Here is a 17,493-nt window from a genome sequence, read left to right as displayed (position 1 = left end):
GGAAGCTGAAAGGGACAAGAGTCCATGAAAGTCATATTGTACGGGTCAAAAACAGTGAGTGGCTGAGAGTTTAGACCCTCTGTGTTCCTGGCCAACCAGGGTAAAGACCACGCAGACGCAACAGCAGCCGGCTCATCTGGCCTCGAAGCACAGAGATGGGATTGTGTTTAAGGATGGTGAGACTGGCACCACATTTGCTTTCGATCACTGAGCTCAGATGATTCAAGTGTCCTGTCGGTTTTTCCAGTCAGCTTTTTGGTTAGAGCCCCCTGGAGAAGGATGATGGTTTTGGGTTTTTCCACTGTAGCTAACTTTAGAGCTCCTCAGTTCCCTGTTTGGCTCCATCCGGAACATCCAGCATCTTAGGAGTTCTGCCAGTGACACACACACACACACACACACACACACACACACACACACACACACACACACACACACACACACACACACACACACACACACACACACACACACACACACACACACACACACACACACACAGTGCACATTCCCTTGCGTGTGTCTAATGGACAGTCTCCTCCAGGCCGTGCCGGCCCTTCTGTCGGCTGTTTTTAAACTTAGTGTGAGTCATTGTCTTAATGTGATTTGGACCTGCCAGACAGACAGGCACTGCGTGGCCGTTAATGTCTTACACAAGTTGCCATGAAGCTGTTGCTGCTCAGAATACCTCACCCAGCTGCTGGCTGGCAGGTGAGAAGAAGCAGCTCTGGAATGTCGAGATGTTTGCTGTGAAGTGATTCGAGGGGCACACAGTTGAAACGTTGCTGACCCACGTTTCTCGTGACAAATTCTTTGAGGTTAGCTGAAGGGACAAACAATGTTCAGCCAGACTTTGAGAATCAAGCGGGTATTTGCTGTGCATCAGCCCTTTTCTGCCATGGCTGGAACGTGCTGCAGGAGAAGCACATGCTTCCTGGCTCAGTAATGGCTTTACCACTTGACCGTCGGGCCGTGTAGTGCAGGCTTGCTCAAATACACTGGAGATGTTGGTTTAATTCCCAACCACACAAGCATCTGCTGCTTCCGAAATGTCTTGAATTGTTTCCTTTCTTCAGTCTCTCTTCCTGAAATGTGCTTTCATTTCTCATCATCTGTGAGCTGTCACATCTTCCTCCTACTTTGGGGCTTTGAGGCTTCGTGCTTGTGCAGCATAAGAAAATAGTTTAGCTGTGGCTTGCACTGTGGAGTTTCTGTGATGTGTAGTGATTGCGGTGATTTGTGGCACTCCGCAGATACGTCCAGATGTGTAGCAGAGAAGAAGTACACAGAGCAGCAGGCCAAGAAGCTCTTTCCTCAGGTCTTCGTGCCGGTATGCAACCCTGACGGCACTTACAGCGAGGTAACAACTCCACACCACACTGTCTCCACAGCACAAGGTGTTTAAGGGACAAGTCTGATTTTGATTTAACTGCTTCATTCATGTTACAACATTATTAGCCTTCAAGCCTCTGAGTCTCACTTTTGACAAATGTGTCATATAAGAGAAGTGCTTTCCACACGTTTCTGAGAAGGAAATACGTGGATATGAATGTGGCGACTGCAGTAGAACTCTTACTGAGCTCAAACTCCTTGGGACTGCTAGTGATAGTACTATGCATGTGCTATGACTGACAACAGTTAAGGTCCAAAACTGGCCCAGAGTTGATATAAACCAGTATATTTGAAGACCCTCATATTTCTTCAGATGTTGTTCTACTCTTATACCAATGCTTATTAACATCCCTGTCTAACCTTGACGATTTAGCCAGGGTATGCCAACCGTATTAAAAAATGTATTAGAAACGCTGGCGTACATCTAATAAGTTATGGGTAAGTTTTGTATAAGTTAAGAGCATGTTGAAACACGCTGATATACATTGTAATACAGTGAGTACGTTGAAAGATTTTGGGCATGCGCAATATTTTCAATGCATGCCAGCATATCGCTGATACATACCTCATATGTGGGCTACAAGTTGTCAGTAAGTTATGCAGTTGTTGAAACATGTAAATTACTCATACAGTAGTGCTATGTGACTAAAAAGATTAATCCAGGTTTTAAGTATATTTCTTATTGTTACATCAAATCAAATCAATTTTATTTATATAGCGCCAAATCACAACAAACAGTTGCCCCAAGGCGCTTTATATTGTAAGGCAAAAGCCATACAATAATTACAGAAAAACCCCAACGATCAAAATGACCCCCTGTGAGCAAGCACTTGGTGACAGTGGGAAGGAAAAACTCCCTTTTAACAGGAAGAACCCTCCAGCAGAACCAGGCTCAGGTTCTGCTGGGACTGGTTGGGGCTGAGGGAGAGAACCAGGAAAAAGACATGCTGTGGAGGGGAGCAGAGATCAATCACTAATGATTAAACGCAGAGTGGTGCATACAGAGCAAAAAGAGAAAGAAACACTCAGTGCATCATGGGAACCCCCCAGCAGTCTACGTCTATAGCAGCATAACTAAGGGATGGTTCAGGGTCACCTGATCCAGCCCTAACTATAAGCTTTAGCAAAAAGGAAAGTTTTAAGCCTAATCTTAAAAGTAGAGAGGGTGTCTGTCTCCCTGATCTGAATTGGGAGCTGGTTCCACAGGAGAGGAGCCTGAAAGCTGAAGGCTCTGCCTCCCATTCTACTCTTACAAACCCTAGGAACTACAAGTAAGCCTGCAGTCTGAGAGCGAAGTGCTCTATTGGGGTGATATGGTACTAAGAGGTCCCTAAGATAAGATGGGACCTGATTATTCAAAACCTTATAAGTAAGAAGAAGAATTTTAAATTCTATTCTAGAATTAACAGGAAGCCAATGAAGAGAGGCCAATATGGGTGAAATATGCTCTCTCCTTCTAGTCCCCGTCAGTACTCTAGCTGCAGCATTTTGAATTAACTGAAGGCTTTTCAGGGAACTTTTAGAACAACCTGATAATAATGAATTACAATAGTCCAGCCTAGAGGAAATAAATGCATGAATTAGTTTTTCAGCATCACTCTGAGACAAGACCTTTCTAATTTTAGAGATATTGCGCAAATGCAAAAAAGCAGTCCTACATATTTGTTTAATATGCGCATTGAAGGACATATCCTGACCAAAAATGACTCCAAGATTTCTCACAGTATTACTAGAGGTCAGGGTAATGCCATCCAGAGTAAGGATCTGGTTAGACACCATCAGAGCCGGCCCAAGGCATACGCCAACTACGCGGTTGCTTAGGGCCTCCACGCCACCAGGGGGCCCCGAGAGCACTGAGACATTGTGATAAAAAAGTAAATATATACATGAAATTAAAGTAATATTAAATAATTTAAACAAAATTGTATTACACCTGAAAAAAATAAATTCATTTTGACAAAATACCAATACTAGGTTAATTGATGCCTCCTGTTGGCTGCTGCCACTGTTGGGCAAATTTAGATGCGCCGCTTGGGTCAGGTGGTCGATGAAACCATAATCTCCACATCTCCACATGCTACGGGTCAGTGTGTTAACTGCGGGGACATGGAGACTGTTCATCATGTTCTGTTAGCCTGCCGAGCGTACAGCATAGAAAGATGTATTCTGCTAGAGGAGGTCAGAGAACTGGGGGAGACCAGGCTCTCTCATGAGGGACTACTTTCCTTCTCTGTGCCGTCAGCTTGGAGATTTGTGTTTAAGTTCCTTAAGAACACAGGGCTTTTTGATAGGATTTAGTTAACCTTTTTTATTTATTTATTTGGTCACTCCTTCGTCGATGCTCCACATCTGTAGTTTCACAATTGTACAGTTGGTGGCGGTAATGCAACATTCTGGATGCCAACCGCCAATAAATTGCAAGAAGAAGAAGAAGAAGGTGGTCGATGACTAATCGTGAGGAAAGAAGTGAGTGTAAGTCATGTCTCAGAAAAGAAATTATCCCTCTGGAACGGAGAAAAGAAAAAAGAAGAAGTTGGAAGACGAGAAAAAACAACAAGACAAAGGTAGGTTTGCATGTCTAATATTACAATTTTTGTTGTCATTATTTGCGAAATGCTCCGTTCGTTTAGTGTAAAGTGCTTTAGGTGTCTTAAAGTCAGAGGCGATTGCTCTAAGACTGCAAGGGAAGCTCAGCTTCCCCTAAAATGTCAAAAAATAAGTGATCAAATATATACTGTTGTGTGTACATGTCATTGACTAAATATGCGCTGCAACGCGCTCAGCGTTTGTTCAGAATCAGCTTCTTATCACTGGTAACAACGCGGCTTTCCTCTCACTCAAACCCGCAGCTTCACGGTGCTTTAAACAGTGTAGCGACACAAAGCATGAGGTGCAACGAGACGAGTCATTGGATAAATGCTGGGCTTTGTCCCGCCCATCGGACGCTCAGTGTGTCCCCGGGTCTATGGGGCAGTGGGCGGGCCTCGGCTGGCCCGGACGCTCAGCTTCTGCATGATGATTGGATGATCTATCTGAGGCTGAATCCCTTTTTGATTGACAGCGAAATGAGCGAATCAGCGATCTTTTGGTGTAAACATCCGTGGGAGCATTTTTTAATTTTCATTCTGTTCTGCGTTGAACCGGAGACTTTGCTAATCCTCTTAGCGGCATTTTCTTTATTAAAAACGACTAGCGACAAATCGAGCTTGTATTTCTGGTGGTTTTTTTTGTGGCTGCTTGTGTTTGGAGACTGACTTCTATCACTCTTTCTGACTTCTATCGCAGTTTCTGTCCCTACCGAGCAGCGGGTGCTGCTGAGCTCCTCCACCGTCACAAAGCGCTCGCAGGCGGACACACTTCACACTAGCCTTGCGCCAGTCCCACCTAGCTAGCGAGCTAGCTAGCTAGCAAGCTAGGTAGGTGGGACTGGCGCTAGCTAGCGAGCTAGCTACCTAGCTAGCGAGCTAGCTACCTAGCTAGCGAGCTAGCTACCTAGCTAGCTAGCTAGCTAGGTAGCTAGCGAGCTAGCTAGGTAGCTAGCTGCATATAATGGCAGACAATTTGAATGTTGTGGACCGGATTTTGGCGAAGCCATTTGATAGTCTTCCTTTACGAAGAAAAACTTAGAGTTAAACAGCAGGGCAGATCAACTCCTCAGATGAATTTCGTGCAAAAGGTGGGGAAAAGTAGCTCAACTCTCAATGGTTTGCAGGCCAAAGTTAAAGCAATAGCCCCCAGTGCAATGTTTGTGCATTGCTATGCACAAACATTGCTGTTATGTTGTGGATTTCTGTGTTCATTTTGGAGATTTAAGTATTCTATTTATTATTTAAGTATTTAATTTTGATTACAACTTTATTTTTCTGTAAGATAATGTGAATGTCATTTGATTCTCTTTTGTATTTGGATATTGAACATTTTGCACACCATTGCACAAGAAATTAAACTATTTAACGTGTTTACTATAAATGCAGTCTCCTGCCTGCTGATGTTACTTTCAAATAGTTAAATTAATGAGCCACTCTGTATGTAGAAGTTAATTAAAACATATTTATGAGTTTGCTACCCATTTAAGGTTAAAAACAAGAATGACACCTGCATGATGTAAGATAATTACAAATAATGCTAATGATTGTGGGTACGTTACACACATAACAGTGTTATGGAATAATGAGGCATCTGGTGCTGAGGTGATGGTAGGGGGCCCCCAAATGAAGTTCTGCTTAAGGCCCCATAAAGGCTTGGGCCGGCCCTGGACACCATGTTTCTAAGATTTGTGGGGCCAAGTACAATAACTTCAGTTTTATCTGAATTTAAAAGCAGGAAATTAGAGGTCATCCATGTCTTTATGTCTGTAAGACATTCCTACAGTTTAACTAATTGGTGTGTGTCCTCTGGCTTCATGGATAGATAAAGCTGGGTATCAACTGCGTAACAATGAAAATTTAAGCAATGCTTTCTAATAATACTGCCTAAGGGAAGCATGTACAAAGTGAATAAAATTGGTCCTAGCACAGAACCTTGTGGAACTCCATAATTAACCTTAGTCTGTGAAGAAGGCTCCCCATTTACATGAACAAATTGTAATCTATTAGATAAATATGATTCAAATCACCGCAGCGCAGTGCCTTTAATACCTATGGCATGCTCTAATCTCTGTAATAAAATTTTATGGTCAACAATATCAAAAGCAGCACTGAGGTCCAACAGAACAAGCACAGAGATGAGTCCACTGTCTGAGGCCATGAGAAGATCATTTTGTAACCTTCATTAATGCTGTTTCTGTACTACAATGAATTATAAAACCTGACTGAAACTCTTCAAATAGACCATTCCTCTGCAGATGATCAGTTAGCTGTTTTACAACTACCCTTTCAAGAAGTTTTGAGAGAAAAGGAAGGTTGGAGATTGGCCTATAATTAGATAAGATAGCTGGGTCAAGTGATGGCTTTTTAAGTAATGGTTTAATTACTGCCACCTTAAAAGCCTGTGGTACATAGCCAACTAATAAAGATAGATTGATCATATTTAAGATCGAAGCATGGGAAACAAGGTACCAGTAGATTCTCACAAATCCAACAAGCCCAAGCATTCATGATATGCACACTCTTAAGGCTATGAAATTGATTTTATGATTTTTGAATATGATTTTATATGAATTTGAATATGATTTTTGAAAACAATGTCTGAAAATACATTAATTCTTCATTGTGGCTGAAGAAACATGGTGTTTTAAAATAAGTCCCTCTGTGGTTTGTGTGTTTCTCAGCCTGAACCAGAGAACGCCGGAGCTTTGTGCCACAAGACAATTAACTTATTTTAATAGTTGAAAGAGTCACAGCACCTCATTTATTCATGTCATTGTTTATCTCAGACATCAGTTGACTCTTCAGCATTCTGCACGCGCTGAAAACAAATCCCATGATCCACCAAGACAAAAATACAATAAAATAAAATTTTAAAAATGTTACTCTGTTTGGCCTCCTTGTGGATGGAAGAGGCCGTGTGACAATGTACATGCACTCAATGGCACGTTTGTCAATTTTTACATGCTCCACCTACCAAACAAAAGGGTTCTGCCAACCAAACGAGACTTCACTGTTCTAACCTGTACCATATTGTGCAGTACTGACCCAAACCACTCAGTGGAAATGGGGTTGTCAGCATATGCTGGCTAAATCATCAATGTATGATAGCTGCATAACTTATTAGATGAATGTCAACGTATTTGCCGCATTTTTCATATGTCGGCATAAGCTGGCTAAATCATCAGGGTGTGACAGGGCCCAAAACAGATTGACCATGTCATGTTTGTTTCAACTTTGACTGTAGGACTGCTCTGTTATCCTGTCATTCATTCTTTTGGCAAATAATAATAAACAAATAAATAAATAAATACATAAAGAAATCCTTGCAAACAATGCAGTCATCAAAGGGGAGTATAGCACAGTGTTCCCCCATTGCTCACAATGTTTTAGCAGGACTAGTGCTGTAAAAAATGACTGACTTTTCATGTCTTGCATTGATACAAAGTTTGCAATAGTTTTCTTCAATATGAAAAAAAACAGTGAATACCATAAGTCATAGGTTATTCATTTAAAAACTAAAATATCATTTTAGAAATGTTAAAATTGCTCGGCCTTTCAATTTTTTTAAGATTTTAGTCGTAAAAAATAATTTTCATTGGCACCACTATAATTTTATTTATTAGCCTTTAAAGAGGAGATTCTTAATATGACATTGACAATATCAGCAAATGTCACGTTGTTTTTAAAAAATTAATAAATAGTTCTCCTGAAGGAGAAAATTCAAAAGACCAGATGGGCTTGAACTAGTTACTTTAGCGACCCATACAGTCTGTGATAGAGACGTCATAGATGACGTGGGGTCTTCCCCAGACTTGTGCAAGGGATGTCGGGAAGCACATGGAGACAGCCAATCAGAGTAGAGAAGCACAATGACATCTGCTGGCTGCTTGCTTGAACAAAATAATCCAGCAGGACAGAAAACACTCCAAAACATATTATTTCTGTATAAATTTGTTTCCCATATATTTTAAAAATAAAAATAGAAATAAAACACTTCTTAATCTAAAAATGCTGTTTTTATAACCAGATAACGCCTCTGAAATGATTTACAAGACATCTTACAGATGTTAACACGCACACCCCGTGTACATGCATCGCACAAAGTCTAAGGTAACTGCTGGTAATTTCAGTACCTCATGTATGAACACATGCACTTCCTCCTGCAATCAGCATTAAAAGGAAAATAAACATTCAGTATGGAATTCCCCCAGATAAATATTTTCTCTTCATTAAAATGAGCTGTAATTTTGCAACACGTTTCAAAAATAAACTGACATTATAACTCTTGGATTTCAATAGCAACTAAATTTTGTCAGTTTTGTGAAATATAACAGACCGTACAGCTTTAAATGTGTGAAATGCAACATGCAGTTTATAACAATACATACTGGAAAAGATGAATTATGTCTGCAAGGAATGTATGTGTGGTATTCTGTGGGGATTAAACCAAACTGAAATTATTTATTATAATTGAGCTGTGTCTACTTTTAAAAATGATAGATGTTTCATTTGCAAATGCCACTGTTATTTTGTTGAGATTAAATTTTGGTAAAAGAGAAATGTCAGTATGTGTTATGCTGTTGGCCAGAAATACACTGTCGCTCATTTTTAAACAAAATAAAAGTTATGTTTTCTGTTCAAGTGCATCAGTTCAAATAAAGGCTGTTGATGTTGGCACAGATTGAGTTAATGAGAATAATTTTTCAGGTGCAATGACCAAATTTGTTAGTTGAACAGAGGTAGACATGCATATTTATTTTGTATGTTTATACAGTAGAAATACGGTTTTGTGTGACACTTGGTACGATCATGGTCGACCTTAATTATATTGAATTGCTATCTGTTATAGAAGTTGTAGGTTTCCTTTTTTGTTGATGAATGCTGCAAGACTATGCAGTAGTGGTTCCACTGCAACACATGATCTGGTCTCTATACAACCAAAGTAGTAACTGTGATTTTCATGGACAGGATTTCAAAGCACAGTTAGAGATTGGAGGCTGTCCAGTTTGGTGACCTCAGAATTACAGTGAGGAAAATAAGTATGTGAACACCCTGCGATTTTGCAAGTTCTCCCACTTAGAAATCATGGAGGGGTCTTAAATTTTCATCTTGGTGCATGTCCACTGTGAGAGACATAATCTTAAAAAAAAAAAAAAAAATCGAGAAATCACAATGTATGATTTTTTTTTAAAAATAATTTATTTGTATGTTACTGCTGCAAATAAGTATTTGAACACCTGTGAAAATCAATGTTAATATTTGGTACAGTAGCCTTTGTTTGCAATTACAGAGGTCAAATGTTTCCTGTAGTTTTTCACCAGGTTTTCACACACTGCAGCAGGGATTTTGGTCCACTCCTCCATACAGATCTTCTCCATATCTTTCAGGTTTGGAGTTTCAGCTCCCTCCAAAGATTTTCTACTGAGTTCAGGTCTGGAGACTGGCCAGGCCACTCCAGGACCTTGAAATGCTTCTTACGGAGCCCCTCCTTAGTTGCCCTGGCTGTGTGTTTGGGGTCATTGTCATGCTGGAAGACCCAGCCATGACCCATCTTCAATGCTCTTACTGAGGGAAGGTTGTTTGCCAAAATCTCGCAATACATGACCCCATCCATCCTCCCTTCAATACAGTGCAGTCGTCCTGTCCCCTTTGCAGAAGAGCACCCACAGAGTATGATGTTTCCACCCCCATGTTTCATGTTTGGGATGGTTTTGTTGGGGTTGTTCTCATCCTCTAAACATGGTAAGTGGAGTTGATTCCAAAAAGCTCTATTCTGGTCTCATCTGACCACATGACCTTCTCCCATGCCTCCTCTGGATCATCCAGATGGTCACTGGTGAACCTCAACCTGGACTGGACATGTGCTGGCTTCAGTAGGGGGACCTTGCTGCACTGCAGGATTTTAAACCATGACAGCATCATGTGTTACTAATGTAATCTTTGTGACTGTGGTCCCAGCTCTCTTCAGGTCATTGACCAGGTCCTCCTGTGTAGTTCTAAGCTTTCTCAAAATCATCTTTACCCCACAAAGTGAGATCTTGCATGGAATCCCAGACCGAGGGAGATTGACAGTCATCTTGTGTTTCTTCCACTTTCTAATAAATAATCATAACAGTTGTCTTCTACCAAGCTGCTTGCCTGTTGTCCTGTCATCCATCCCAGCCTTGTGCAGGTCTACAGTTTCGTCCATGGTGTCCTTAGACAGCTCTTTGGTCTTGGCTATGGTGGACAGGTTGGAGTGTGATTGATTGCATGTGTGAACAGTTGTCTTTTATACAGGTAACAAGTTCAAACAGGTGCAATTAATACAGGTAAAGAGTGCAGAATCAGAGGGCTTCTTAAAGAAGAACTAACAGGTCTGTGTGAATTCCTGCTGATTGGTAGGTGTTCAAATACTTATTTGCAGCAGTAACATACAAATAAATAATTAAAAAAATCATACATTGTGATTTCTGTTTTTTTTTATTTTTTTTATTATCTCTCTCACAGTGGACATGCACCTAAGATGAAAATTTCAGACCCCTCCATGATTTCTAAGTGGGAGAACTTGCAAAATTGCAGGGTGTTCAAATACTTATTTTCCTCACTGTACATCTCCACTTTTTGCCGATGATGTAGCTCTGTTCATTAAACAGTGACCTCCGAGGTGCACTTGGCAGGTTTGAAGATGTGAAGCAAATGGGATGAGGATCAGCACCTCTAAATCTGAGATCATGGCCTCCTGCAGGAAAAAGGGTGGCTTGACCCCTCTGGGTCAGGAGAGAGTTATTCCTCCAAGTTAAAGAGTTCAAGTATATCGGGTGTTGCTCACAAGTGAGGGTAAGATGGAGTGTGAGACTGTCGATTTACGATCCTATCCTCACCTATGGTCAAGAGCTTTGGGTATAATTTTTAGACCAACACACCCATGGATATGTAAATGAATGCAATTATACTCGTTACTTACAAGATGTGGTTGCTGGGCACAAAAATGACAACTGCGTTAGTTGTGTAGTAGTAGTGCCACTTGCGCCGCTTTGCACTGGGTGAAAGATAACACCTAATATATAACTGGAAGTTAATGATGTTTAGTGTTGGGCACTAACACAATAGATTCTGAAAGACTGTATTCCTTATGTCAGGTTTTGGCCCTAATCTGGCCCTGGGTCATCATGTTTTTTCCCTCTCCTCGTCTTTGCTACTTCTTTGATCCTCAGTTTTGATTTTCTATTAGTTACTTTGTACTTTGTTTTGGTTTTCTGTTTATTATGCATGTTCGGTTATCATACTTTAGTCTTGTCTCTGTGTTTTATTTTACATGTAATAGGTGTTCTATTTTGTAGTTTTTCTTTAGCTGTGGTTTTCCATTTTGTATCTGTATCACTTTAATCACTAGTAGTTGTTCTGTTTCTGCTCTTTATTTATTTTGTTTCACTCAAGTTTGGATTTTAGGTTTCATTATTTGTTGTTCATCATTTGTCTAGTCACTGTCACATTCCGGTTTTGCTGCTTTTGTCTGACATGCCCCTTGTCACTCCGCTCGTCTCATCTGGCCACGCCTTCTTCCCTGCACCTGATATTATCACGCCCTGATTAACCTCTGTATTTAAGTTCATGTTTTCCTCTGTTTTGCTGCTCGTTCGTTGTGCTTCATGCCTTGTGCTCTTGGCCTCGTTCTAAGCCTTCCTCGTCTTGTTTTTGGTCTGTGTCTTTCTGTGCTCGACTCTCGCCTGTTTTTTGACCACGTCTCTGCCTGCACCAGTGAACCTGCTTCTCCATGTCTGATCCTCGCTTGTTGTTTGACCACGTCCTTGCCTCTTGACCTTCTGTACCTCCGCCTGTACTGATTGACTTCTTGTGTATCGACCTGAGCCTGTTTGTATCGACCTGAGCCTGTTTTTCGGATAAAGCCTTTTTCTTAACCCACATTTGAGTCATGCATTTGTGTCCATCTGCCTGCTGTGCCTCGCCACCTCAGTCCCTGACACCTTAGAGGCAGAATTGTTATTTGCTGGATATTACTCATGTTTGTTGTCAGTTCAGTTTCATCGTATCTGTTGTTTAGCTGCAGGTGCTATGTGGTATCATTTGCAGGCTTAACAATCAGAACTATATAAGGGTGATTCTTAGACTACTGGCACTTATTATGTCCTTTGATCATACTGTATGAAAAACAGAAAAAAAAAAGGGACATTTCACACTTTTATAGTTATCTTTACAATGAAAGTGTGTTAAGAAATTTGTTCTAGTAGTCTATGATGACTCTTTCACCTTTTTTCAGCTTCATTATATGCAAATATTGCCGTTTTGTGCTTGTCTCACACCCGACAGACAGTTGATCTTCAATGATAAAAATGAATGGTAAAGAAACGTTTTTTCTAAGGTTTTAAAATATCTCTGAATAAAATAGTAAAATAATCAAAACATAATTGGGGTATTCACTGTCATACAACTGTTTTTTAAACACAATGTAGTTGTCCCACGCTATTGCCGTAATTTCCACCACAACACTGTAATGTCCCTTTAAACAGTTTGTATGAAAGATTGTTTGGGTAGTTTCTATGGAGATAAACAGTGACATCAGAGCACATGTATATAGCGCCAAATCACAACAAACAGTTGCCCCAAGGCGCTTTATATTGTAAGGCAATGGTGTGGTGGAAATTACATTTACAAGGCCAATAGTGCCCGTAGTTAAAGAATCACCCATAAATAAAATTACAATAGTTTCTAGGTTGGAGACACAGAGATTTTCTGTTCATTCTAAAGATTTTGCTCAGGGTTCACTGTTTCTCCCATGATTTTACACTTTAAGTGGATTTGCAGTGTTTCAAAATTTGTGTTCCCGTATGGTTTGGTTTGTGGTGATGTTGTGTCCCCATGCTGTGTTGATGACAGGTTCAGTGCCACAGCTACACTGGATACTGTTGGTGTGTCACTCCCAATGGACGACCGATCAGCGGCTCAGCGGTGGCCAATAAAAAACCTCGGTGTCAAGGTAAGTGACTTTAGGCAGGCAGCTTCTCCTACAACTGTTTTACTGCTCATCCGTGGAGATTTTCAGTGCTCCTACAGGAGTTTATTGTAAAATACCTCATATACACTAACTAGAATGACTGACTACAATGAGATTATGATTGATGTATTGACATTTACACAAAATGAAGCAATCAGCTGACCTCCTGTGTGTGTGTGGTGGGTTCGGTGGTTTGTGAGAAGGCTGAAGCTTGCTGAAATTGAAAGATCACCCAAGGACTGTGTTGCTCAAGTGGCACAGCTGTGGTGTAAAATATGCAGAAAATCACTGCTGCAGAATTGAGCAATAAAGCAAAACTGTGAGCAAAGTCAGTTTTCTTAGAATCAAACAAACAGTTCCCCATCTCTGCAGGGCAGCCTTGGAACTATTGTCAGATTCCTGGAAAAGTAACAGCAGCAAAGCAGTAAGTTTCAGTACTGTGCCGGAGTAGTATCAGTTTATACACTCTAGACCGGTGGTATTCTAACTCCTGATTGGAAAAGCAGTATGTGAGAACATGAACATAAAGCTGAATGCAGGAGAAGTTGACATAGGTGTCACCATCATCACATGTTGTTTGGGTCATGTTAGAACGGGGACATGGTACAAACCTGGGGACTGAAGTGACCATGACTAATGTTGGCAGATGCTACAAAACATTATTATATGAGGATTATACAAGTATCATAATTCTACCAAAGCTATATAGCCCATGAAAAACCCCTGAAATTCTGTGATCCCAATACTGCTCCATGCAACTAGCTTGCTGCAAAAAGTATAAACTCCTATTAAAGCACCATGTTGTATCTCTTTGAATTTGCTTGGAAAATTCTTACAGAACATTAAACACTATGATGTCACCAATGGATGTGGCTTAAGAATTTCATAGAGATCCTAAAACCATTGGCTGTTGTGAAGATCTTAAAACCATTGGTGCTTGTGAACTGGAGGTGAAGTGTACTGGCTGCCTCACTGGCGGTTGATCTGGTCTTGATGGTGGTGGTATGGCTGTGTCCGAATTCAGGGGCAGTATACCTGTAAGGCTGTGTCCCATAAAAAACCTGGTCTTCAGACAGTGGAGGTGAACCTGTCACAATGAGACATTCTCAACCAATGAACATTTTGTTTTTGCATCATTAGCTTTTGACACAGCTATCCTCTGTTGCCTGGGAATCTTGTATCATATATTGTAGATACAATTGTACATATGGAGAACAAAATTGTCCTTTTGTTTTGATTTATTTTTATTTACCAACTATTTTATCTATAAAAAAAAAAACAGGCAGCGGCTCTTGGGATTGTTTGGGCATAGCAGGATACACCGAGATTCAAGATTCAAACAACTTTATTGATCCTAGAAGGGCAATTCATATTCACACCAAAATACAGCAATTAATCCACAATTATTATTAGTTGAACGTAATAATGGCACACGTCAGAACTAAAACAACCACACATGTACATTTGATTTGTTTATGTACGCTAAGCTTTGAAACAGTCTGTCGTCTGAATTGAGGCAATGAGTGTGTGGGGGCTGCAGCAGCATTTCTGGTGCATGGCGGAACTCGGGGGAGTGGCAGAGCGGAGGCCGGGTGGGGATAGAAACACAATGGAGGGGGTGGCGGGTGTGTGTCATGTGTGCAGATGAGCTCATATCAGTCTCTGTCTGTGTATGCATAGAGTCTGGAGTGGCCTTGACAACCGCAGACTGTAGGGAAGGGCAAATGAAGAGGGAGCCAGATGCTTCACCAAGACCGTTGAAATCCTTCTGGAGAAAAACAAACGGGGCATTTTAACCTTTGGTAGCTGATAAGGCTGCCATGTTTTGGTTAGGTAGAGAAGCACAGAGTTCCAATATGGCCTCTCTTTGACCATCCAGTTCCGTTGGTGTCCATTCGGCTGCTCCCGTTTTGTGTTCGGGGTCGCCACAGTGGATACAACCAGATCCGCATTGATATTTGGCACAGGTTTTACGCTGGATGCCCTTCCTGACGCAACTCCAGTGTTACCTGGAGAAAAACACACAGCTGCTGGTGTTCCAAAGAGGTCTCCCATCCAAGTACTAACCTGGTCCCGCACTGCTTAGCTTCTGAGATCTGACAGGATCAGGCTTACACAGAGCAAATCGGCTGCTTTGACCGTCCAGATCCAATTGTGAATATTCACTGGTCTCCAACATCAATTCATTGCAGCTCTGAGATGATTTCCAATTTGCATTTTAATTTCAAGAGTTAACACAGTCTGAGATTGTACCACCTTGCACACCTCATAAATCATGACAGACAGGTGTGGGGTTGTGGTTTTGGTAGCAGTCGTCTTGTCAGTTTTCCGGTAGGTCAGGGCAGCCCCTAATCCAAGCAGCAAAAGCCCTCCTGCCATAAAAGCAAATAAGAATAAATCCTCAACGTCTTCCATGGAGAGTGGCGCCAAGCACACGACGAGCCACTTCTCCAAGGTGTTGAGAACATAGCCTGCAGGATAGGTTCCACTTGGGCACGCAGGGTCCCCCAGCCCTGATTTCTTTGTTGAAAAGATGGTGCCCATAACATTGAGAGACCAGCTGATCAATTCCATGGTTATTCCAAATATAGTTAGAAGAGTTCATGGTCTGGTGAAGTTGGGACTTTTGAAGGTTGTGGCAGAGATAGAAAAACACAGAAAGAGAGGAGGAAGTGTGACCGCACTCACTGGAGTCCCAACCGATGTGGATACATCACCTGTTGTATCTTTTCTTTACTGGGGCAAAGAAGGCTAGTCATATTGGCCACATTCAAGCAACCTTGAAAATGGGACAGCCTAGCTGTGCCACACCAGACTGGAAAGTTTACATGTACGGGGAAGATATTCTGATTGACTAACATAGTGTGGAAGGATTGCTGTTAGTAGCATCTGGGTAATATTTTGTGTGAATCCTCAGAAGGCAGTGAACAACAGTTCTTATTTGTGTGAACATTAATGGACACAGGCCATCAAGAACAACAAATAAACAAGTGATATGTGGCAGGTTTGAATTGATAGTCCAAGATACACATTTTTCTCAGCTGCCTAGATCCACCCTAATTTGATGCACCCTAATGTGGGTGTGGTGGAGGGGGGGGGCGGGGGTGACTTCAGGAGGTATATACTTGGGGCAGTAGACATCTGCATTTTCTTGTTCATAATAACTGTCTCCATATTTTTAAGAGGGTATTTCAAAACATTTGTGCTAACACCAACCCCTAAGCTAATGCCACAGCTTTTATTATTATTATTATTATTATTATTATTATGTGGGGTCATCTAAAAATCTGTGTTTTGAAATGATAATTAATTCCACCTTATCACTTTTCAGGATCAAAGCAAGAGAGGGCTACAACAAGAGAGCCAGGAAAAGCAGGTGAGAATTTAACTCCATCTCCTCACGGGCTTGTCGTTTTTTTGATATACGTACGCCACGTTGAGCATGCACGTGTGCGTGTGTATGCATATTGATTTGTGTGTCTGTGAGGTAGGCCTGCAGGGCAACACACCTGTATCCACTTGTCTCTAATATTTTGTGCGTTTGAGTAAGAATGAGCTGCCTGAAGGCTGTTGGAAAGCATTCTGTTACTGAGGAACAAATCCACAGTCAGAGGTTTTATTGCACACTGAAAGCATGGCTGCACCTCCACACATCTCCAGCAGCGTGCCAGATGACCAGAGAGCAGACAGAACGGAACATCAGCTGATCTTTCTAACTTCATTTGTCTTGGTCACATTTTTCTCCCAGCAACAGCCACGTGAGACTCGAGGAGATGCTCGCACGTTGTGTTCTACTTTTTGTTTCTCTCTCAGTAACAATTCTGTTCCAGATTTCGAACCACTGCGTTTTCCACAGGCTCCGGTGCACATTCAACACACACTCACAATCTTACCTTTTATTTGTTTAATGGCACAGAAGACTTGGGGACCCACAAATAAAAAGCTTGGAACATACAACACTTTCCTCTGCACTCGGATCAGAATTCTCACTTTTTTCCTTCTTGCCTGTACACACTTACAGTATGTACAGGAAATGATTCAAAACTAGATCACCACTCACCTTCTGAGTTACATGCAAGCACAAGTAGAGTGGCACATCTTATGAATGATCAAAAACAGACACTTTAGAAAGACTACTTGTTTTTTTCCACCCCCTGGACTATGGTATAAACCAACAACAGCGTCCATGATAAGTCTCATTTATTTTTGAAGCATGGTGCTACCATTTCATGCAGCGACACACAAAATCAGTCCATTATTTATTCACAACACCAATTTAGCAATGCTAAGTTAATGAATCAATTAATTTGAATGTACAAGGCACAAAAAGCAAGTAAACTTTGTTCTGGCCATTCAGCAAATGAGCATAGCTAAGGTAAACATGCAGTTTAATTAAACATTTGAAAACTCAACACATTTGTTTATAACACAAAAAATACACTTATAACACAAATATAATAGCCTTACCATAGATGACTTTCCATTGCTGTTCTTGTTGTCTCACACAGTCCAAACAAG

The 17,493-nt window shown here is 41.1% G+C and overlaps 1 protein-coding gene across 1 annotated transcript in view; it reads left to right on the top strand.

The window, feature by feature from the left end:
• smoc2 (SPARC related modular calcium binding 2) overlaps positions 1-17,493 on the top strand; it is a 132,113-nt gene that overhangs the window by 41,266 nt on the left and 73,354 nt on the right. Inside the window, exons 3-5 of the mRNA XM_034185118.1 lie at positions 1,254-1,360; positions 12,858-12,957; positions 16,307-16,351. Coding sequence (XP_034041009.1) covers positions 1,254-1,360; positions 12,858-12,957; positions 16,307-16,351 — 252 coding nt within the window. The remainder of the gene's footprint in view (positions 1-1,253; positions 1,361-12,857; positions 12,958-16,306; positions 16,352-17,493) is intronic.

This window comes from Thalassophryne amazonica, chromosome 13 (assembly GCF_902500255.1).
Source record: "Thalassophryne amazonica chromosome 13, fThaAma1.1, whole genome shotgun sequence".
NCBI classification, from domain to species: domain Eukaryota; kingdom Metazoa; phylum Chordata; class Actinopteri; order Batrachoidiformes; family Batrachoididae; genus Thalassophryne; species Thalassophryne amazonica.
This window is presented reverse-complemented; position numbering and strand designations above follow the sequence as displayed.